The 23,623-nt window shown below is 46.9% G+C and overlaps 2 protein-coding genes across 6 annotated transcripts in view; one reads left to right on the forward strand and one right to left on the reverse strand.

Moving 5' to 3' along the window:
* Nucleotides 1-10,897, forward strand: part of XAB2 (XPA binding protein 2) — a 41,859-nt gene extending 30,962 nt beyond the window's left edge. For both annotated transcript variants that reach the window (XM_063931636.1, XM_063931635.1), the window contains exons 15-19: nucleotides 2,396-2,518; nucleotides 2,609-2,789; nucleotides 9,677-9,779; nucleotides 9,864-9,967; nucleotides 10,773-10,897. In XM_063931636.1, coding sequence (XP_063787706.1) covers nucleotides 2,396-2,518; nucleotides 2,609-2,789; nucleotides 9,677-9,779; nucleotides 9,864-9,967; nucleotides 10,773-10,834 — 573 coding nt within the window. In that variant the 3' untranslated portion in view covers nucleotides 10,835-10,897. The remainder of the gene's footprint in view (nucleotides 1-2,395; nucleotides 2,519-2,608; nucleotides 2,790-9,676; nucleotides 9,780-9,863; nucleotides 9,968-10,772) is intronic.
* Nucleotides 10,893-23,623, reverse strand: part of CAMSAP3 (calmodulin regulated spectrin associated protein family member 3) — a 131,097-nt gene continuing 118,366 nt past the window's right edge. For all 4 annotated transcript variants that reach the window (XM_063931633.1, XM_063931632.1, XM_063931631.1 and 1 more), the window contains 8 exons: nucleotides 23,346-23,418; nucleotides 21,357-23,190; nucleotides 19,552-19,685; nucleotides 19,240-19,466; nucleotides 19,021-19,123; nucleotides 18,355-18,473; nucleotides 14,770-14,888; nucleotides 10,893-13,397 (listed from right to left, as the gene is read on the reverse strand). In XM_063931633.1, coding sequence (XP_063787703.1) covers nucleotides 13,095-13,397; nucleotides 14,770-14,888; nucleotides 18,355-18,473; nucleotides 19,021-19,123; nucleotides 19,240-19,466; nucleotides 19,552-19,685; nucleotides 21,357-23,190; nucleotides 23,346-23,418 — 2,912 coding nt within the window. In that variant the 3' untranslated portion in view covers nucleotides 10,893-13,094. The remainder of the gene's footprint in view (nucleotides 13,398-14,769; nucleotides 14,889-18,354; nucleotides 18,474-19,020; nucleotides 19,124-19,239; nucleotides 19,467-19,551; nucleotides 19,686-21,356; nucleotides 23,191-23,345; nucleotides 23,419-23,623) is intronic.

Below are 23,623 nucleotides of genomic sequence, written 5' to 3' on the forward strand. Positions count from 1 at the left end.
CACATTGGTTTAAACCACTCAAATCTGTGGATTTGATATATCTCACATGGAAAGTGAACATGCGGTTGGTCCTGGCCTCGGCCAGGCGAGTGTCAAAATTGGCGGCTTTGTCTCACAAAGCCATATCTGATTGTCCATTCGGACAGAGCAAAGCTGCGGACTCGTCCCCAGTTTATCCCTAAGGTGGTGTCAGCGTTTTACCTGAACCAGCTTATTGTGGTACCTGCGGCTACTAGGGACTTGGAGGACTCCAAGTTGCTGGATGTTGTCAGGGCCCTGAAAATATAGTTTTCCAGGTCGGCTGGAGTCAGGAAATCTGACTTGCTGTTTTATCCTGTATGCACCCAACAAGCTGGGTGCCCCTGCTTCTAAGCAGACTATTGCTCGTTGGATTTGTAGTACAATTCAGCTTGCACTTTCTGTGGCAGGCTTGCCACAGCCAAAAATATGTAAATGCCCATTCCACAAGGAAGGTGGGCTCATCTTGGGCGGCTGCCCGAGGGGTCTCGGCTTTACAACTTTGCCGAGCGGCTACGTGGTCGGGGGAGAACACGTTTGTAAAATCCTACAAATTTGATACCCTGGCTAAGGAGGACCTGGAGTTCTCTCATTCGGTGCTGCAGAGTCATCCGCACTCTCCCGCCCGTTTGGGAGCTTTGGTATAATCCCCATGGTCCTTTCAGGAACCCCAGCATCCACTAGGACGATGGAGAAAATAAGAATTTACTTACCGATAATTCTATTTCTCGGAGTCCGTAGTGGATGCTGGGCGCCCATCCCAAGTGCGGATTATCTGCAATACTTGTACATAGTTATTGTTAACTAAATCGGGTTATTGTTGTAGTGAGCCATCTTTCAGAGGCTCCTCTGTTCTCATACTGTTAACTGGGTTCAGATCACAGGTTGTACAGTGTGATTGGTGTGGCTGGTATGAGTCTTACCCGGGATTCAAAATCCTTCCTTATTATGTACGCTCGTCCGGGCACAGTATCCTAACTGAGGCTTGGAGGAGGGTCATAGGGGGAGGAGCCAGTGCACACCACCTGATCCTAAAGCTTAACTTTTGTGCCCTGTCTCCTGCGGAGCCGCTATTCCCATGGTCCTTTCAGGAACCCCAGCATCCACTACGGACTCCGAGAAATAGAATTATCGGTAAGTAAATTCTTATTTTGTAGTTCCTCTAGAAAGTGACTGGCATTTGTAGCGTTAGGGTTCTGTAAAGTGCATCCCTTATGAGGAAAGTAAGCCCTCCTTATATCCCAAAGTAGTCTCCAAGTTCCACCTTAATCAGGACGTTGTGGTCCCAACTTCACACTTGCATACGTCTCTGAAAGAGGAGGGCTCTCTGTACATGGTCAGAGTTTTGATGACCTATGACCTCTTGGTCTCTTGGATACCCACAAGAGAAGTTGGCAGCATCTAAACAGACCACAGCTTTGTGGAATAAATGGGAATTTTGCCAGGTTTATGCTGGAGTAGGCTGTTCCCCAAAATGTAACGTACATTCCATCAGATGAGTAATTGCCCTCTATTCCGCACAGCATGGGTCATTGTCTTAGCACCTGTGCCAGCCAGCTACCTGGTTATTCCCAATAGTCATCATATCTGTATCCAAAGATGCTAATTCTGCACACCACTACTCCCATAGAGACGGCTTTGAGGTGCTGCCAGTGCGTCCAGTCTCTCCCATAGGTGAAGGAGAAAACGGTATTTGTAAAGAAGTCCATTGATGGACACTGGATGGCAGCCTTTAAATTGCAAATGCAGTTGGATACACTGTAATGATTATTTGGCCCCCTGTGCGTTCCTTTGGACACCTACACCTCTAGGGGTGGTCTTCAGTATGCCGAATGTCTGGATCCCGGCGCACATTATAACGGCGCCGGAATCCCGACAGCTATTCTCCCTCGTGGGGGTCCACGGCCCCCCTGGATTGAGAATAAAATAGTGTGGCTCGCGTAGCGAGCCCGCAAGGGGCTCCTTAGCGCTCGCCACGCTGTCGGTATGCCGGCGGTCGGGCTCCCGGCGCCGGTATGCTGGTCGCCGGGAGCCCGAGCGCCGGCATACCATACTATACCCCAGCTCTAGGAGTGTAAGCAGTCCAGGATACCATGGTGAAATGCGCTGACATGGCTGGCCCCCGGGATAAAATGATTGCTTAGTCCTCCCTAATTTTAAACTTGTATAACGAGTCTTAGCAAAGTGACTGTTATAAATGACTTGTTCATTAATAATGTAGTAATATTATTGGTTTTGATATATCAGTCCGTGCAGACAGATATCTTCGTGCCCCAGAGATGCCGCTAGTTCCTGATGAATGGATAGGCTGCATTGTCCTGATTGGCATAGAACGGTATGCAGGATATATTTTCATTGTTTGACTCCTCCCTTTCAGCTCTTGTCAGACGAGCAGTCCCGGGAGATGTGTGTACGGTTTGCGGACATGGAGTGTAAGCTGGGTGAGATTGATCGGGCCCGAGCTGTGTACTCCTACTGTTCTCAGATATGTGATCCGCGGGTGAGTATCTCTGCAGGCAATGTATATATTATCACATTGCCCTGGGCTAAGATTGATGATCACAGCCGTAACCCTACATTCCCTGCACAGCTGACGTCTGGGTTCTGGCAGACGTGGAGAGACTTTGAGGTGCGGCACGGTAACGAGGACACACTACGGGAGATGTTACGTGTGAAGCGGAGTGTACAGGCCAAGTACAACACACAGGGAACGTTCCTTGTATCGCAGAGACTGAGAGCAGAGGGCGGAGCTGCCAGTGATGATGCCAGAGGTAATGGGCAGATCAGAGAGCACTAAATGTCACTAATACGAACCAATGTTTGCTCATCTTTTCCTCATAATCCTACAAATAGTGGCCAGAGATGGGTATGATATCATTGAGGACTTGGATGTAAGCGGTAACAAAGCTCCCTAAGTGTGCCCATCCCCCGTACCATGGGATAGTACAGCTGGGTGTATAATAGTCATCCACCAGTGCCCACATAGTTACAGTTTTTGCGGTTCCATTGCGACTAATTTGCATTTTACATCTAACTACAAACGATGGCCTTAGGAAGCATCATTCACCCCACTGTTTATTAGTCACATTTGCCCCTCCCCTAAGCTGCTCCAGCTTGTCCTCCATTTCTCTCTCAGTCCCTGACAACAAGCGAGGTGTATGAGGGTGGAGCTGAGCTGCTGGGCAGACCTGCATGTAATATAATGGTAGTGATACTAGTATGTGCAGTATACAGTGAGGGCGGATTGTGACCGGTAATATCACTTTCAAACGCATTTTAGAAACGCGTTTCTCCGCACTACGGCAGCTTTGTCTAGAAGGGGACCATAGGGAATATGTAACATTGCAGCTGGGAGACTGTACTTGTTTCTATAATCACTGGGTTTTCCCCACTACCAAGAGTTTTTCATGTTTGTATAAAATGTTTCTAAACAGTCTCTGATTTCTATGTATCAGCGCCACAAAATATTTCCAGTATTTGTTAGGTACGAAAACTAACATCCCTTTGTTGTTGGCGGCCGCAGCACCCATGGCACAGAGCCTTCATTTAATGAATGTGGTGGCAATTATTTGTGCTACGATTGTTGTAGGCTGGACTGTATCCGCACTTTCTGCAGCTGTTTCCTTGGTGCGTTGGGGGGGGTATCCAGTGGTCCCTCTGCATCAGAGCTATTGAATGTCTGTGGCCTGCAGAGGCATGACAGCTGGGCGTGGCTGGCACAGGGCTCTGCTGCTCTCCCTATTCAGGCGAGGAATCGCCACAGGTTAGATCCATTACATGTTTCTCTAACGTCCTAGTGGATGCTGGGGACTCCGTCAGGACCATGGGGATTAGCGGCTCCGCAGGAGACAGGGCACAGAAGTAAAAGCTTTAGGATCAGGTGGTGTGCACTGGCTCCTCCCCCTATGACCCTCCTCCAAGCCTCAGTTAGATTTTTGTGCCCGGCCGAGAAGGGTGCAATCTAGGTGGCTCTCCTAAAGAGCTGCTTAGAGTAAAAGTTTTGTTAGGTTTTTTATTTTCAGTGAGTCCTGCTGGCAACAGGCTCACTGCGACGAGGGACTTAGGGGAGAAGAAGTGAACTCACCTGCGTGCAGGATGGATTGGCTTCTTAGGCTACTGGACACCATTAGCTCCAGAGGGATCGAACACAGGCCCAGCCATGGAGTCCGGTCCCAGAGCCGCGCCGCCGACCCCCTTGCAGATGCCGAAGAGTGAAGAGGTCCAGAAACCGGCGGCAGAAGACTTTTCAGTCTTCATGAGGTAGCGCACAGCACTGCAGCTGTGCGCCATTGTTGTCAGCACACTTCACACCAGCGGTCACTGAGGGTGCAGGGCGCTGGGGGGGGGCGCCCTGGGCAGCAATGAAATACCTATACTGGCTAAAAGATACATCACATATAGCCCCTGGGGCTATATGGATGTATTTAACCCCTGCCAGGTCTCAGAAAAACGGGAGAAGAAGCCCACCGAAAAGGGGGCGGGGCCTATTCTCCTCAGCACACAGCGCCATTTTCCCTCACAGAAATGCTGGTGGGAAGGCTCCCAGGCTCTCCCCTGCACTGCACTACAGAAACAGGGTTAAAACAGAGAGGGGGGGCACTTATTTGGCGATATGATTATATATATTAAGATGCTATAAGGGAAAAACACTTATATAAAGGTTGTCCCTGTATAATTATAGCGTTTTGGTGTGTGCTGGCAAACTCTCCCTCTGTCTCTCCAAAGGGCTAGTGGGGTCCTGTCCTCTATCAGAGCATTCCCTGTGTGTGTGCTGTGTGTCGGTACGTGTGTGTCGACATGTATGAGGACGATGTTGGTGAGGAGGCGGAGCAATTGCCTGTAATGGTGATGTCACTCTCTAGGGAGTCGACACCGGAATGGATGGCTTATTTAAGGAATTACGTGATAATGTCAACACGCTGCAAGGTCGGTTGACGACATGAGACGGCCGGCAAACCAATTAGTACCTGTCCAGGCGTCTTAAACACCGTCAGGGGCGTTAAAACGTCCTTTTACCTCAGTCGGTCGACACAGACACGGACACTGACTCCAGTGTCGACGGTGAAGAAACAAACGTATTTTCCTTTAGGGCCACACGTTACTTGTTAAGGGCAATGAAGGAGGTGTTACATATTTCTGATACTACAAGTACCACAAAAAAGGGTATTATGTGGACTGTGAAAAAAACTACCTGTAGTTTTTCCTGAATCAGATAAATTAAATGAAGTGTGTGATGATGCGTGGGTTTCCCCCGATAGAAAATTATTGGCGGTATACCCTTTCCCGCCAGAAGTTAGGGCGCGTTGGGAAACACCCCTTAGGGTGGATAAGGCGCTCACACGCTTATCAAAACAAGTAGCGGTACCGTCTCCAGATAGGGCCGCCCTCAAGGAGCCAGCTGATAGGAGGCTGGAAAATATCCTAAAAAGTATATACACACATACTGGTGTTATACTGCGACCAGCGATCGCCTCAGCCTGGATGTGCAGCGCTGGGGTGGCTTGGTCGGATTCCCTGACTGAAAATATTGATACCCTTGACAGGGACAGTATTTTATTGACTATAGAGCATTTAAAGGATGCATTTCTATATATGCGAGATGCACAGAGGGATATTTGCACTCTGGCATCAAGAGTAAGTGCGATGTCCATATCGGCCAGAAGATGTTTATGGACACGACAGTGGTCAGGTGATGCAGATTCCAAACGGCACATGGAAGTATTGCCGTATAAAGGAGAAAAAGACACCGTCTTTTCAGCCTCAGTCCTTTCGTCCCCATAAGGGCAAGCGGGCAAAAGGCCAGTCATATCTGCCCAGGGATAGGGGAAAGGGAAGAAGACTGCAGCAGGCAGCCCATTCCCAGGAACAGAAGCCCTCCACCGCTTCTGCCAAGTCCTCAGCATGACGCTGGGGCCGTACAAGCGGACTCAGGTGCGGTGGGGGGTCGTCTCAAGAGTTTCAGCGCATAGTGGGCTCACTCGCAAGTGGACCCCTGGATCCTACAAGTAGTATCCCAGGGGTACAGATTGGAAATTCGAGACGTCTACCCCTCGCAGGCTCCTGAAGTCTGCTTTACCAACGTCTCCCTCCGACAGGGAGGCAGTATTGGAAACAATTCACAAGCTGTATTCCCAGCAGGTGATAATTAAAGTACCCCTCCTACAACAAGGAAAGGGGTATTATTCCACACTATATTGTGGTACTGAAGCCAGACGGCTCGGTGAGACCTATTCTAAATCTGAAATCTTTGAACACTTACATACAAAGGTTCAAATCAAGATGGAGTCACTCAGAGCAGTGATAGCGAACCAGGAAGAAGGGGACTATATGGTGTCCCTGGACATCAAGGATGCTTACCTCCATGTCCCAAATTGCCCTTCTCACCAAGGGTACCTCAGGTTCGTGGTACAGAACTGTCACTATCAGTTTCAGACGCTGCCGTTTGGATTGTCCATGGCACCCCGGGTCTTTACCAAGGTAATGGCCGAAATGATGATTCTTCTTCAAAGAAAAGGCGTCTTAATTATCCCTTACTTGGACGATCTCCTGATAAGGGCAAGGTCCAGAGAACAGTTGGAGGTCGGAGTAGCACTATCTCAAGTAGTTCTACGACAGCACGGGTGGATTCTAAATATTCCAAAATCGCAGCTGTTTCCGACGACACGTCTGCTGTTCCTAGGGATGATTCTGGACACAGTCCAGAAAAAGGTGTTTCTCCCGGAGGAGAAAGCCAGGGAGTTATCCGAGCTAGTCAGGAACCTCCTAAAACCAGGAAAAGTGTCAGTGCATCATTGCACAAGGGTCCTGGGAAAAATGGGCTTCTTACGAAGCGATTCCATTCGGCAGATTTCACGCAAGAACTTTTCAGTGGGATCTGCTGGAAAAATGGTCCGGATCGCATCTTCAGATGCATCAGCGGATAACCCTGTCTCCAAGGACAAGGGTGTCTCTTCTGTGGTGGCTGCAGAGTGCTCATCTACTAAAGGGCCGCAGATTCGGCATGCAGGACTGGGTCCTGGTGACCACGGATGCCAGCCTGAGAGGCTGGGGAGCAGTCACACAGGGAAAAAATTTCCAGGGAGTGTGATCAAGTCTGGAGACTTCTCTCCACATAAATATACTGGAGTTAAGGGCAATTTACAATGCTCTAAGCTTAGCAAGACCTCTGCTTCAAGGTCAGCCGGTATTGATCCAGTGGGACAACATCACGGCAGTCGCCCACGTAAACAGACAGGGCGGCACAAGAAGCAGGAGGGCAATGGCAGAAACTGCAAGGATTCTTCGCTGGGCGGAAAATCATGTGATAGCACTGTCAGCAGTGTTCATTCCGGGAGTGGACAACTGGGAAGCAGACTTCCTCAGCAGGCACGACCTCCACCCGGGAGAGTGGGGACTTCATCGGGAAGTCTTCCACATGATTGTGAACCGTTGGGAAAGACCAAAGGTGGACATGATGGCGTCCCGCCTGAACAAAAAACTGGACAGGTATTGCGCCAGGTCAAGAGACCCTCAGGCAATAGCTGTGGACGTTCTGGTAACACCGTGGGTGTACCAGTCGGTGTATGTGTTCCCTCCTCTGCTTCTCATACTCAAGGTACTGAGAATTATAAGACGAAGAGGAGTAAGAACTATACTCGTGGCTCCGGATTGGCCAAGAAGGACTTGGTACCCGGAACTTCAAGAGATGCTCACAGAGGACTCATGGCCTCTGTCGCTAAGAAGGGACTTGCTTCAGCAAGTACCATGTCTGTTCCAAGACTTACCGCGGCTGCGTTTGACGGCATGGCGGTTGAACGCCGAATCCTAAGGGAAAAAGGCATTCCGGAAGAGGTCATTCCTACCCTGGTCAAAGCCAGGAAGGAGGTGACCGCACAACATTATCACCACATGTGGCGAAAATATGTTGCGTGGTGTGAGGCCAGGAAGGCCCCACGAAGAAATTTCAACTCGGTCGATTCCTGCATTTCCTGCAAACAGGAGTGTCTATGGGCCTCAAATTGGGGTCCATTAAGGTTCAAATTTCGGCCCTGTCGATTTTCTTCCAGAAAGAATTGGCTTCAGTTCCTGAAGTCCAGAAGTTTGTTAAGGGAGTACTGCATATACAACCCCCTTTTGTGCCTCCAGTGGCACTGTGGGATCTCAACGTAGTTCTGGGATTCCTCAAATCACATTGGTTTAAACCGCTCAAATCTGTGGATTTGAAATATCTCACATGGAAAGTGACCATGATGTTGGCCCTGGCCTCGGCCAGGCGAGTGTCAGAATTGGCGGCTTTGTCTCACAAAAGCCCATATCTGATTGTCCATTCGGACAGGGCAGAGCTGCGGACTCGTCCCCAGTTTCTCCCTAAGGTGGTGTCAGCGTTTCACCTGAACCAGCTTATTGTGGTACCTGCGGCTACTAGGGACTTGGAGGACTCCAAGTTGCTAGATGTTGTCAGGGCCCTGAAAATATAGGTTTCCAGGACGTCTGGAGTCAGGAAAACTGACTTGCTGTTATCCTGTATGCACCCAACAAACTGGGTGCTCTTGCTTCTAAGCAGACGATTGCTAGTTGGATGTGTAGTACAATTCAGCTTGCACATTCTGTGGCAGGCCTGCCACAGCCAAAATATGTAAATGCCCATTCCACAAGGAAGGTGGGCTCATCTTGGGCGGCTGCCCGAGGGGTCTCGGCTTTACAACTTTGCCGAGCTGCTACTTGGTCAGGGGCACACCCTGACTGAGGAGGACCTGGAGTTCTCTCATTCGGTGCTGCAGAGTCATCCGCACTCTCCCGCCCGTTTGGGAGCTTTGGTATAATCCCCATGGTCCTGACGGAGTCCCCAGCATCCACTAGGACGTTAGAGAAAATAAGAATTTACTTACCGATAATTCTATTTCTCGTAGTCCGTAGTGGATGCTGGGCGCCCATCCCAAGTGCGGATTGTCTGCAATACTTGTACATAGTTATTGTTACAAAAATCGGGTTATTGTTGTTGTGAGCCATCTTTTCAGAGGCTCCGCTGTTATCATGCTGTTAACTGGGTTCAGATCACAGGTTGTACAGTGTGATTGGTGTGGCTGGTATGAGTCTTACCCGGGATTCAAAATCCTTCCTTATTGTGTACGCTCGTCCGGGCACAGTATCCTAACTGAGGCTTGGAGGAGGGTCATAGGGGGAGGAGCCAGTGCACACCACCTGATCCTAAAGCTTTTACTTTTGTGCCCTGTCTCCTGCGGAGCCGCTAATCCCCATGGTCCTGACGGAGTCCCCAGCATCCACTACGGACTACGAGAAATAGAATTATCGGTAAGTAAATTCTTATTTTCTCCTTTATCCACTAGGGGACACTGGAGTTACACTGGGGTATAGACAGGAGCCAGATGTAATAGAGTGTGATTTGCTGGAGCTGCCACAGTTCTGATGAGATAGTAACTAGATTTAAAGCGTCAAACATTTGCTCTTAAACTAATTGCTGCTTTGAATCCAGTAACTATATTGTAAGAATTGTGCTGGTTCCCGCAAATCATAGGCTATTACATCTGTTCCCAGGTGTAGTATGGGTAACAAATACTTGATATAGTATGCATTTACTGTTATTATACTGTATAAGGAATGTGTATACACCCTATTATGAGAGGATGGTGCTTTGAGCATCCTTATCTTCCCCTAACAGAACCAGCTGACGAGATGCAGGCGCTGGAGCAGAGAGCAGCCGTGGTGGCAGCGGAGGCGGAGAAGGATAAACCTCAGATGAAGGAGAAGATCCTCTTTGTCCGGTCAGTAGGTTCTGGATATTGTCCCCACCCTCACATTCAGCATATCTTCAGACCAGCTAATGTTATATCACTTTCCGCCTTCAGGTCTGATGCTTCCCGTACAGAGTTAGCAGAGCTGACGCTTCAAGCGAACCCAGATGAGATTAACATAGGCGATGAGGATTCAGAAGAAGAGATGGAACCCGACGGTGAGTGACGTGTACAGAGTGGTATAGCCGAACGTCCTACATTTTACATAGGGAAGAGCAATGTAGTCTTATTGTGCAGAGGATTCACAGTTGTTTGTGCCAGATAGGAAGTAGGGCTTACAGCTTCCCTTAGCGCTAATTTAGCACAGTCACAGAAATGTCACCTTTTAATTTCCCAGGTCCTTGTGCTGCACTAATGTCACTTCTTCTTTGTGAACTGGTAAATATTAGTACTGCCTTAAGTGGGGATCCTGGTGCTTGGGATGCCGGCGGTCAGAAGACTGACAGTGGCATCCCAGTGGTCAGGATCCTGACACCTTCTAGGTACTTATGCTACACTAAGCGTCCCCCCTTAGTGCCTAACCCTAAATCTCCCCGGCATACTTGTGTTTGGGATGCAGACAGGGATTCCGGCGCTGGCATTGTGAACAGTGGTAGGATTCTCGCCTCTGTCTTCTGACCAACCAGTTTCGGGATCCCGGCAATAGTATTTCCGAATGCCGGCATCCCAACCACCGGTATGCTAACCAGATCCCCCTCCAGTAGTATACGTGAGAGGTACCATGAAGTTTCCTACAGCCCCAGGCTCTGTAAGTGGTATCAGCATCTGTAAAGCCGCTTCCACTTTTATACTGTTAGTAGATATGTCCAGTTCTAATGTAGCGTCGTGTCTTTGGGCACATTAGGAATGTGGTCACATTACATTTTTATGAATGACTAATGTATATTGTCTAAGTCTGTAGGTAGTTAAGTGTTATTGTATGGTGAAACTGCAGTGGAGTAATTGCTTTATTTTTACTCGCAGAAGTTCAGCTGGAACAGAAATCGATCCCTGCATCTGTCTTCTCCGGCCTTGGTGATGACTGAGCTCCAGGTTCCTACAACACCGCCTTCCCAACCAGTTACAATAAAAGACAAACCACAATTTTTCATTCGCCTTGATTCTTTTTATATACAAATAATTGCAAAATCATTTAATATAGATATTTATAATAAATCTGTATGTATATTATAAATACAACATGTGGTGAGGCAGCTTGTCATCAGCTATGGAGTCCAGACTCGCTGAGACAGCTCCACCAACAATTCATCCAATTTCTGTCGCATATTTATAAATAATGTATTACGTGTTCTGTGGAGGTGTATCTCAGTTCTGCATGGGCGGGGCTTAACAGCCAACACATTAGAAATTTAGTGATAAACGTGTCAAATTCCTCCCCCTCTGCATGGCCCAAGATGCAAATCTATCCTAGACCTTCCAATCTATTATATATATATATATATGTGTGTTTAGGAAAGGAAAGATAGGGGAGATAAAGGTGCTTATGACTTCCCAGTATAAAATGTCCAATCACTACGCAGAACTCTGCACTGTGTATAGTCGTATTACCAATGGTGCAATTGGTCTAGGAATGAGAACCCACCCAATTTTAGGAATTGTGCTGTTCGAGGGCAGTGCTCACAGGCCATGATAAAATATAACAGACATCCAGTCAAGTTGTGCATCTTTACACAACCACACAGGGTCTGCTGGGACTTGTAGTCCCTCTGTACATATGGAGAAATAGGTGTCTGCCACTGTATTAGTCAAGATGAGAACATCTATAGTGACAACAGTCTCTCAGTTGGGGCCATGGATGATGGGTTTCTGTTTGCACACAGGTCATAGCACAGTGACAGGTTAAATGTAATCACTTCAGCAAATGCTCAGTTCTTCTACAGATATGGGCTGGATTTTCCCTGCCTTAGAAAATACAATTTCTAATAAGAATTATCACTATACAGCCTGAAAATAAATGGTACATCTTCCCTTGCTGTAACACTGGCTGCCTTGTTTGGGCCAAGAGGATGAGGATGTTATAGTCCCATAAGGTTATTGGATATTAAATACCGCAGCTCAACTTCAGTCAAGGGCTGTAGCCTCAGCAGTTAAAAAGGTTCAAGTTTTAAGTTATAATAGCCTAGATTAAAAAGGAACTGTACATATACCACCAACAATTAATTCATTCTCAACACACTTTATAAATATAAACAACTTTCAGACTGGATATCACAATATACACCGCTCCTCTACATTTACAAGAGCAAGTCATGGAGGTGCTAAGGGCCTACCAAGGAGACTGCACCAAAACCAATGTCTCCACCATTGTCTCAAGGTCCGGGGCACCTAGGCTACTAGGATCCAGCCCCTGTAACATAGGCTTAATTAAAAAGAAATATAACAAAAACCTGGCTCACGACTGAGCACTTAAAAAACAAGAACAAAACATATTTGTGTTGAGTGGTTACAATAAAGCATGATTAAGCAAGGTACAAGGGCAATTCTATAGCACAACACGTGCAGAACAGCAGCATGAAGCTTGGGCAACCAGTGGAGCTATGGCTGTGAGGAAGGGCAGGCAGTGGCCATGTTCCATGGGGTATCTACAGATGGGGAAGGACAGCAATTAATCTTATAAGAAGACTAGGAGCAGTAGCCATAGTGAAACAATGGCATTACGCAAGAGTCTACAACAGGCAGTAGCTGAGCACACATCAAGACATTTTACCAAATCAGAAGATGGCAGCAAATAAAACACAAAGGCCAGGATGGCAAAATCTTGGATGGTATTTAGTGGGCAGATATCCACCATGTCCTACTATTTATATCATAGAAGGCACTGATGCAGAAATTGGCATTAGTTACAGTAGATGGGGAAAGGTGGCACCAAGTTAATGGGTAGCAGATGGGCAGTGGGCACTAGCTTGGCACATCAGAAGAAGAGCAAATACATACAAATTCCCAGGTGAAACATATGACTTAGATTAGTAAGTGGAAAGAGAACCAGTTATTTTCCGTGGGTGCAGGTGAACAAAAACTTCACACACCAGTTCAGGTGGTGTGGCATGATGATCCATGGCATGTGGCCAGAGGAAGGGTTTAGTAGCCCTACATGATGGACAGGAAAGTTCCAGGCTACATTGGAAGAGGAGGTATTGAAATACAAATACAGAATAAAGATATAAACAGCCCAGCACCAGAAACAGAGGAGGCCAACCCTGACCCAGCTGAGAAGTAGACAGAAGCTGAATAGAAGACCTGCAGCTCAGACATATTGGTACAGTACTGAAGCTTGGATGCGAGAACTCATTTGGGGGTACTGGCTTTTTTGGGTGTTGTGGGCCTCTTGATCTGCCACAGATGGCCTTGGATCGTGAAGGCATCAACACTCATAGACATAGTCTTGCTAGGTATCTGAGTAAAGCGCTTTCGGTCTGAGCTGTACTTGTAGATTTCTTCAATCATGGACAGACTAATCGTTCGTGGGCCATAGCCGGCCAGGCGAGTCAGTTCGTATGTCTCTGTTGAAAAGGTATAAACTGCTCGAAACTGGCAGCTGCTGTCCCGGAACAGGATCAGGAAGTGGTTGGATTGGCTCTTCTCAATATCCTTAATGATAAAAAAAAAAAATATATATTAGTGACACAGATACTTTTATATACAGGTTGAGTATCCCATATCCAAATATTTCAAAATACGGATTTTTTTGAGTGAGATAGTGAAACCTTTTGTTTTCTGATGGCTCAATGTACACAAACTTTGTTTAATACACAAAGTTACTTAAAATATTGTATGAAATGACCTTCAGGCTGTGTGTATAAGGTGTATATGAAACATAAATGTATTCTGTGCTTAGACTTAGGTCCCATCGCCATGATATCTCATTATGGTATCTAATTATTCCAAAATACGGAAAAATCCCATATCCAAAATACTTCTGGTCCCAAGCATTTTGGATAAGGAATACTCAACCTGTAATGTATTTCTTCTATATGCACTTCATTCTAAGGCGCCCATAACAACATACTAATTGTGGGCCCATACATGACGCCATGTGATAAACACTGGATCAGGAAGGTTGGAAAAGGACGGCACCTGGCTGTGTGTTATTGTTCCTCTACACTATGGGCCTGATTCTGAGTCACAGGCAGTTTACCAATGTTTTAAGTCCGTGATTGCGACCCACTTGTTAGCGCTCAGCGACGCAGTACAGCATCTGGAGCACAGTCTATTTCAGTGGGTGTGTCTGGGGGGGTAAGGTTGAAGCTAAGCAGAAGGCACTAGGCAGCTGCATCCAAGAATGGCCAATCGCTACCACAGGGAGGCCTTACTCAGACGGAGATTCTGCCCCACCACAGCGCTGGTGAAGGGCCGATGCTGCACCAAGACGGAACTGCACCGCTGGAAGTGGGTGTCTCACGTCTGGCTGCAGCTACAGCATAAAAATGCAGGTCTATGTGTGACTCAGACCCTATATGTGGTTCCTCTAGTACCTGGACGTTCAGAATGATCCATCAAAGTGGCTCTTGCAAAGTTAGACAGACGTGTAGGTGAATGAGCTCAAATAACTGCAGCATTCCTAGGAAAACTGGTTGAACTCCCTGAACAAATTGCTACAGTCACTGGCGCAGATGTATTAACTTGGAGAACGCATAAGGAAGTGATAAACTAGTGATAAGTGCAAGGTGATAAACGCACCAGCCAATCAGCTCCAATATGCAAATTGACAGGAGCTGACCGGCTGGTGCGCTTATCACCTTGCGCATATCACTGCTTTATTACTTCCTTATGCAGTCTTCAGGCTTAATACATCTGCCCCATGGTGTGTAAGGGACAGAACACTTTCTCAGTGCAAAAATCAAGCTAGAAACTTTTAGGCAGGTAGAAAGTTCCCATGTGATGGGTTTTGTGTTGTTCCCCCACCCCATTTTTCATGTTGGTTCTGAGCGGCACAGCTGCAGAATGACTATCATCTACCAACCTCTAGTACTTTGTTCTTCTGTGGTTCGTTGACTTTGCCGGCGAGGCAGCAGTGGGACAACGCATTGTGTATGATGAATTTGTTTGATTTTGCACTCGGCTCTTTGTACAGACGGGGCCCTGGAAGGGAAGAAGACAAAATGTCACATGGACAGGAACAAAAAGCAACAAAAAGGAGATACATGCACACATCCACTTGGCGGAAACTTTGTGAGGGACAACTTTTCAGGCGAGGATCCCCTTTGCCATCAGAACACCCTGAATACTCTGACATGGATTCAACAAGGCGCTGGAAGCATTCCTTATTAATCCTGGCCCATGGTGAGATGATAGGATCACACAGGTACTGCAGGTTTATTAGCTGCACACTACGAGGTATATTCAATAAGAGTCGGGTCCATTCCGACATGCAGTTGTCGGAATGGACCCGTCAACCCCTATTCAAAAGAGCGGCCAAATCCGACAACCCCTATTCAAAAGAGCGGCAGAGGGAGCCGTCAGTGGCGCCAGGGGGGAGGGGGAGGGGGGGGGGAGGGGTGAGCGGCACCGGGGGTGAGGGGAGAGCGGTGAGCGGCACCGGGGGTGAGGGGAGAGCGGTCAGCGGCGCCAGAGGTGAGGAGAGGTCTGCGGCGGCGGTGGGGGGAGCAGTGGAGGAGATGGAGCGGACGAGGAGAGGAGGAGACACAGGAGCAGCGGAGGCTCACGGCGGCGTCCACCCGGCTCCAGCAAGCGGGACCTCGCTTGCTGGAGCTGGGTGGCCGCTGCCGCTGGGTTCCTGCTCTCCCCGCTGTAGCGCTGCTCCCCCCCCTCTCCTGGTCTCAGCTCCCTCATCTCAATTCGACTTTATTTAAAGTCGGATTGAGATTGTCGGAAACGGGGCTAGAACCTGTCGGGTTTGGCCCCGCTTCCGACAATGCATGCTGATCGGCGGCGGTCAGCATGCATTCCGACAAGTCGGTTTTTCCCAACTTGTCGGAATAATTGGGGCCGTAATGAATAGGTCGGAACCCCTTCCGACCTAAAACTGTCGGAAGCTGCCGTCTTCCCAACAAGACGGCAGCTTCCGACAGTTATTGAATATACCTATATGCTGCAAATTCTCCTGTTCTACCACATCCTAAAGGTGCCTTATAGGGCTGAGACTAGTGACTGTGGAGGCCACTGGAATACAATGAACTCATTGATGTGCGCTGAACGCAGAGCGTGTTATCCTGCTGGAAGCAGCCATTAGATGTATATAAGATATGGATGTGGCCATATGGAGATGCACATGGTGAGCAACGCTACTCAGGCTGTACCTTATAAACAATGTTCAATTGGTATTAAAGGGGCCTACTATGCGGAAAGAAAACGTTCCCCACAACTTTATCCCACTACTAGCATGCTGTATGTTCAGAGATGCGCTTCTGGATACCACAGATGTAACACAAGGTTACCTGAGTTACGATCACCTGCCTATCACCATGGACCAGTCTTCCCATTTTCCTCTGACCTCTCACGTTAATAAGGCATTTCCCCCCCTCAGATTGCTGCTCACTGGGGGGGTATATTTACTAAGCTCCCGATTTTGGCCGATTTGGTGTTTTTTGATCAAAGTGTCATCTCGGGAATTTACTAAACTAAAATCTCGGCAGTGATGAGGCCATTCGTATTTTTTTGGTAGTCAAAGAAAAAAAATACGAATGAATACACCATCGGTCAAACGCGGCTGTTTAGGTATACAACTCGGTAATTTACTAAAAATGGTATTTCACAAACACTGCCGGCAATAGCCAAACACTGCCGTAAAAAAATACAATTCGTAAAAAAAAGCAGTTTTAAAATAGACCTGCTTTTTTTTTTTTACAGTGTTCTGATAGTCCGTGCATGTTTATCAGTGGGAAACTGTTAAAAAAAAAAAAATTGTTTTAAAAATGCGTGGGGTCCCCCCTCCTAAACAAAACCAGCCTCGGGCTCTTTGAGCCGGTCCTGGTTGTAAAAATATGGGGGGGGGGGGGGGGGGAATGAATGGGGTTCCCCCATATTTAAACAATCAGCACCGGGCTCTACGTCCGGTCCTGGTGCAAAAAAATACGAGGGACAAAAAACGTAGGGGTCCCCCTGTATTTTTTGAACCAGCACCGGGCTCCACTAGTCAGAGAGATAATGCCACAGCCGGGGGACACTTTTATATCGGTCCCTGCGGCCCTGGCATTAAATCACTAACTAGTCACCCCTGGCCAAGGAACCCTGGAGGAGTGGGGACCCCTTAAATCAAGGGGTCCCCCCCCCTCCAGCCACCCAAGGGCCAGGGGTGAAGCCCGAGGCTGTCCCCCCCCACCCAAGGGCTGCGGATGGGGCATTGATAGCCATGTGTAAAAATAAGAATTTTTTCCACCGCATGCTGGTACTTGTGGTTCTCCAAGTACCAGCTTGTGGGGGAGGCTTGCTAGGACTTGTAGTACTGCTACAAAAAACAATATTCTTATTTTTACACATGGCTATCAGCCCCCCATCCGCAGCCCTTGGATTGGGGGGGGGGGGGGGGGGGGGGGGGGAACAAGCCTCGGGCTTCACCCCTGGCCCTTGGGTAGATGGAGGGGGGGACCCCTTGATTTAAGGGGTCCCCACTCCTCCAGGGTACCCCGGCCAGGGGTGACTAGTTAGTGATTTAATGCCAGGGCCGCAGGGACAGATATAAAAGTGTCCCCCGGCTGTGGCATTATCTCTCTGACTAGTGGAGCCCGGTGCTGGTTCAAAAAATACGGGGGACCCCTACGTTTTTTGTCCCCTGTATTTTTTGCACCAGGACCGGACGCAGAGCCCGGTGCTGGTTGTTTAAATATGGGGGAACCCCAGTCATTCCCCCCCCCATATTTTTACAACCAGGACCGGCTCAAAGACCCTGAGGCTGGTTTTGCTTAGGAGGGGGGACCCCACGCATTTTTATTTTTTTTATTTTAACTCTTTAAACACTTTTTTAAGGCACACAAGGAAGCCCTGCACGGATCTCACAGATCCGGCCGAGATTAATTGTGTTAATGTCGACAGTGTTTTACTAATCACTCACGTAAAACACTGCCCGACATTACGAATGACATCGACATCGGAAAAAACAAAAATGCAGAATACGACAGCATAGTAAATGAGGCGTAAAAAAAAAACAAAAAGTTGCAAATTCACACATTAGATGTCATTCGTGTTTGAACTTTAACCTCATTCTGAAAAATACGAATTTTAGTAAATATACCCCTGGATGTTTTTTGTCTTGTGCACCATTATCTGTAAACACTAGAGTTGTTGTGTGTGAAAATCCCAGATGATCAGCATTTTCAGATACTCAACCATCCCAGCTAGCAGCAGTCATTCCATGCGCACATCCTGATGTTTGTTACAAAAACAACTGAACCTCTTGACCATGTCTGCATGTTTTTAGGCATTGAGTTGTAGCTGGCAGATTAGATCTACAGCTGCAGAGATACCTATTAAAGTGCCCACAGATTAGGTTAGTAACAGACCAAGATGGAACACACACACACACACACACACACACACACACACACACACACGTAGGTGTTGAGGAACACAGCGAGTGTGCATAGATTACCTGTGTACTCTGGGATGGAGGCTGGGGAGGATGCTGTGGAACCAGTATCCCAATCCTTGTCCCCATTTTGGGTAAACAGACCTCGACTCGGTGATATCAGGCCAGAGGGAGAGACGGCTCTGAGGAAACAGGTCACAAATATACTTTATTAATAAGATGATAATGAAGTGACAACTGTGAGACTATATATAACGATTTACCCTGTAAGTGTCACTAGCAGCAAGTAATATGGCAAGATATAGTTTGAGAAGATAAATATGGCATTGGGGCAGATGTACTAAGCCTTGGAGAGAGATAAAATAGACGGAGAAGCCTTGGAAAAAGAGATAAACTAGACGGAGAAAAAGTACCAGCCAATCAGCTCCTAACGGCCATGTTACAGGCTCTGTTGGAGAAATGACAGTTCAGAGCTGATGGAATGATACTTTATCTTGCTCCAAGGCTTAATACATCTGCCCTCCAACCCGTATTTAAATGTTTCAATAAGATTTGATGTAATCAGTTATTTAATAGTATACGTGCTGCAATGCTCCCAGTGCTTGATTATTGTTTGTACATGTACCAACCAGTTATTGCATTACAGAATTTATTTGTAATCGGAAGTTAATCTATAAATACAGTATATATTCATGTGTAATTATGTCTGTGTTTCCACTACGCATTTACCTTGGGGATCGGGGAGATTTTTTCATCGTCCCGCTGCCATTGTCATTCCCCACTGTGGACAGGGACATGGTGGACTGAGAGTAAACCTTACTCAGCTTGGAACCTAAAATCAGATTACAGATTGTTACGCAAACCTTTCCCAACAACCTAACTCTAGGTCTCCTGTATCTCTCAGCACAGTTATGAGACAAATGCAACTCCCACGGTCCCCAACATTACCCAACAATCCTCTCACGGGACTACGGGAAATGACGGAGTCATCATGGAAGACAGTCTTGGGACGAGCATTTTTGACAGCCCGGACGGTCATGGGTTTCTGCCGAAGTACTTTATCCAGATCTTTCATTATCTTCAGCTGTTGCCGACACTGGTATTCCTTCCTAGTAAAGTCGCCTCTGCGCAGGATAGCGTCTTCATCTTTGCCCGGCTGTTCCTCCAGCTGACGACTGGGGAAAGATGGAAATGATTACTAGATGCTACTTGCAGGACTGAGGTACACGTTACATCTAGCCGCACACAGGGCAAACGTACCTGGTCTCCTCTTTTTTCTCCTTTTCTTCATCTTGCCATTGCTTGCGTTTTTTTGCTTCCTCCACCCTCTTCTGTTGTTTCTCGAGCAGTGCTGCCCTCCTCTGCGCCATCTCGTCCTCTGTCCGCTCCTCAGCCTGCAGTGACAAAATGGCTGACACGTCATTTCTATCATAAATAGTGGAAAACTGCTCTAATCAAGCTGGTAACAATCCCCAGGTGCTGCGGGAGGGGGTTACTCTAGACAAGAAATACAAAAGGGATTTTTCCCACGCACTCTGCTGACTGTTAGTAAGAAGAACTATATACTATGTAATAATAGGAAATTTAGAGCTCTTCGTTACATATGTTTTGCAAAAGATATGATAAGCCTCCAGGCCACTTCACGGCTGCTCTATTACTGGAGGTCCCTACCTAAGCATAGGTCCAGGGCTTGGACCCCACAAATTTGGCTCAGGCCCGACCACCCCAGGGCAGCACACCATTGAAATACTAAAGTGTTAATATGTGTTAAGAAAGAAGCAGAGGCTATGGGTTAGAAAGTGCTTTCTGGACCTATGCTTAGGTAGGGACCTCCAGTAATAGAGCAGCCGTGAAGTGGCCTGGAGTGCGTGGGAAAAATCCCTTTTGTATTTCTTGTCATTTCTATCATTCCTGCTTGGAAAGCTCCTGACAACACAAAACTAATGTTAGAGGTTTAACTAGGAGGAACATGAAAGATGCTTACGGATTATTATAAGATACGATCAAGTGGACAGGAGTACATTATTCAGCCAATGGCATTTCCTGTGCTACAGAATAAAGGCCCAAAGATAAAGAAGTACTGTACAGAACATATTGGAATAAGGACACCAAATTCTTACCGTTATAAACGACAGGATAATTAGTGAAAGAGGAATTACTATATGTAATTGTATGTAATATAGTCAATTATGTGGTCGTACAATACAAAGCACATAACTAATATTCATACATATTGCTCTAGGAAAATGGGTAAAACAGATGCTGCATCCTTTACATGCATTTAGCAATTCATGTTAGAAAAAAAAAAGTTTTCAGTACACGCTGAACAACACATTCTATTGTCACGGCCGCACATGGTAACAGACACGGTTTGTGCTGAAATAAAAATGTAACAATGTTTGAGGGCTCTTTTCATTCATTGCACTCTGTTTTCAGCCAGATTTCAGGTAACGGTGACAAAAGTTCAGGTGGGAACGAACCATTAGAGCGGCAATAAACCGATACACTGTGTGCTTTACCATTTACATGAAAGCTCCTATTTATATGATCTCTCCTGTCAATGTGAATACTCACCTGAGAGATCATATAGAAGCAGAATAAAAGGAAAGCCAAAATTAAAACAGGAAATGAAATAAAAAGTTTAATAAAAACACAATACTCAAGTTATTGTGACTGAACAGGAGCAAGAAGAAAAAAAAAAGAAGGAAGACAGAAAGGAAGGATAAGAAGAGCAAAAGAACAATAGATATTTTGAAGTGCCTCTACATTTCACACTGAATTTAGCTGATACATATGGCTGTCTAAATTATACTTTTCAATGTAAAATGACCCCCCCCCCCCAAAAAAAAAAAAAAACAACAACACACCCCCATACAACTGCAAATTGTGCAGACTGGAGAATTCTGTAAGTCTGACATTTGTGACTTTTTTCCTTTTTCGTACTTGCACAAAGGAGTGTAATTCAGTCACCTTTGGGGAAGAACTGCCCTTTTAGAGAACATATAAATAAAACTACAAACAACTGTTGCATTGCAAGTACAGCGCTGTATAAGTGAGTACTTTACCTTAAAGAAGAATCCAACCCCTCTCTGTGATACTCCTTCCTCTCCAGAGGTGTCTTCTAGGGAGTCCATTCCCTCTAACTCTGAATGTTCTGTGGGCTGCAGTTCAGACAATGGGATCTCAATCAGACTGCTCCTTTTCCCTTCCTTCTCTTCCCCTGCCAGTGACCCAACACCACTGCTCTGAGGAACAACGGAGGCTACAGGGCGCAAATTTCCATGAAACTCATTGGTTAGCTGTGTCTCCTCACCTTCATCTTCTCCACCCATTGCATGTGAGAAATACAGGGAGGACAGAGTCTGGACTGAAACTTTGCTGGGAGAGAATTTGCGCAGGTGTGGGATTGTGTCCACATTCTGTGGAGGAGTAAGTACTCTCTTGAGAGGTGGAACTTTAAGCTCGACTGGGCGAGTATTTTTGGGACTCTTGGGTGCTACAGGCTGTATCTGCAGTGATCTCCTGTTGTTGGGCTGGGGAGATTTTGGAGCCATGCGTGACGGTGACTGTGCAGGGGATGCAGGTGATGAGCGGGAAGATTGGAACTCCCTTGTAATTCTAGCAGGAGGTGAAGACTTTGGTCTATGAGGTGGGGGTGAGGACTTTGGTGCTGGTATTACCCAGGCCTTGCTCTCTTTCTTCATCATCTTATCTTGCTGGTCAGACAGCCTTTTCATGTCGGATTGGAGGGAGGATAATGCTGTATTCAGCTTAGCCACTGCTTTGTTGTAGTCTCCAAGATTGTTCTCTAGTCCATCTTTTGTAACTTCCGGAGAGAAGGTGACTTGTTTTTCTTCCCGGTTTTTTCCTGATACGTCATGCAGCTTTCTATCATTTTTCTCTTCTCCTTCACCTGGTTTCTTCCGTGCATCTTCTTCCAGGTCCTCATCTGGAGACATTTTAAAGTCACCCAGACCTTCCTCATCACCATCTTCTTCACCATCCCTCTTATTTAATTGGAGGAAGGCACTCTTTCCAAGGCGTTGTCTGTGCTTTGCAAAAATAGCCTCTATTCTTTTCTTCTGAGCCTCAATGGCCTTTCTTTTCTCCTCAAGCCTGGCACCAAGCTGGCTCATCTCTGAATTCAAGGCTGGGCTTTTAACAGGAGACTCTTCAGCTTTTTGTGCCCATGTGGTTGTATTGGTGGAATGATTTGGTGATGAAGTTGGGGAACCATCTACGTTAACTTTGGCATCAAGTTTCTTCTTGCGTTCAGCAAAACTCGTCATCTTTGCACCAGATCCGGCAGAGGAATCAGCCTGTGAACTGAGTGAGCTTCGACTAGATTCTTGAGTAGGTCTAGTCTCCTCCAAATCAGAGTCCAGGCTATTATCCCTCAGCACAGAATCATCATCCCTTGAAAGTCTTCTAGAACGGTCATGTGTCCGGTAGACGCCTAGATTTGGGACTAGCTCCTCTTCTACCTTTGATGGCTTGGGCTCCTCTGGTGAGTGAAGGTAGAAGCCATCTGGGGCTCCCTCTGGGTGCAGCCTAGTCTCAGAACTATGGATGATCTGCAGAGCTTCTTCGATGGTGGGTAGATCTGTCTGTGTCGCTTGTCCACCAGCTGGTTTCTCTTGAACCAGGTCAGCAGTCCCCTTGCCAGTTAATGGGACCTTCTTGAAGGTGCGTGGTTGCATTGGAAATTCTGCAGCATCCCCAGTAGGTGTGTAGGTTGCCCGGGCAACACATTTTGGGGAGGATGGAGGATACACTGGAGGTGTAAGGCTGTCTGAGCTAACTGAACGAAGAATGTTCACAGGATTCCCCATTACAATGTCAACATCACTGTCAAGGCCAAACGGTATGCTGAAGGAGACTGCTTGGGATAGTGGGTGACTGTGAAACAAGGAATATTAAAGTCATAAGTAAATTGGACCACAAAAATGTATTTAAAAAACCCATTTCATTCTCAAGACTCAAACTGATCCCTCTTTATGCATTGCTTTCACAACTATACAATTATCAAACTTCTGCACCCCAAACAAACCGACCTTAGAGGATTTTTCGACCAGGTCTTTCCAAATCCTTCCATGTGAGACATTGATGAGGAGTGAGGGAGAGATCCTTTGAGACAAAGATGATAATGAACCATGATAGCCAGGTTTAACTACCCACTATAAAAACACTTCTAATTTCCAATGAGTTATCTACAAATACACGGTCGAGTCACATTATTATGACCACTGTGTGCAGCATGGACAGCGGTTAGACGGGCTGAACTGTCATTTCAGACAAATGTCTAGTAGCCCCCAGGTTTATTTTGAAGGTG

This window comes from Pseudophryne corroboree, chromosome 6, assembly GCF_028390025.1.
Source record: "Pseudophryne corroboree isolate aPseCor3 chromosome 6, aPseCor3.hap2, whole genome shotgun sequence".
Lineage (NCBI taxonomy): Eukaryota > Metazoa > Chordata > Amphibia > Anura > Myobatrachidae > Pseudophryne > Pseudophryne corroboree.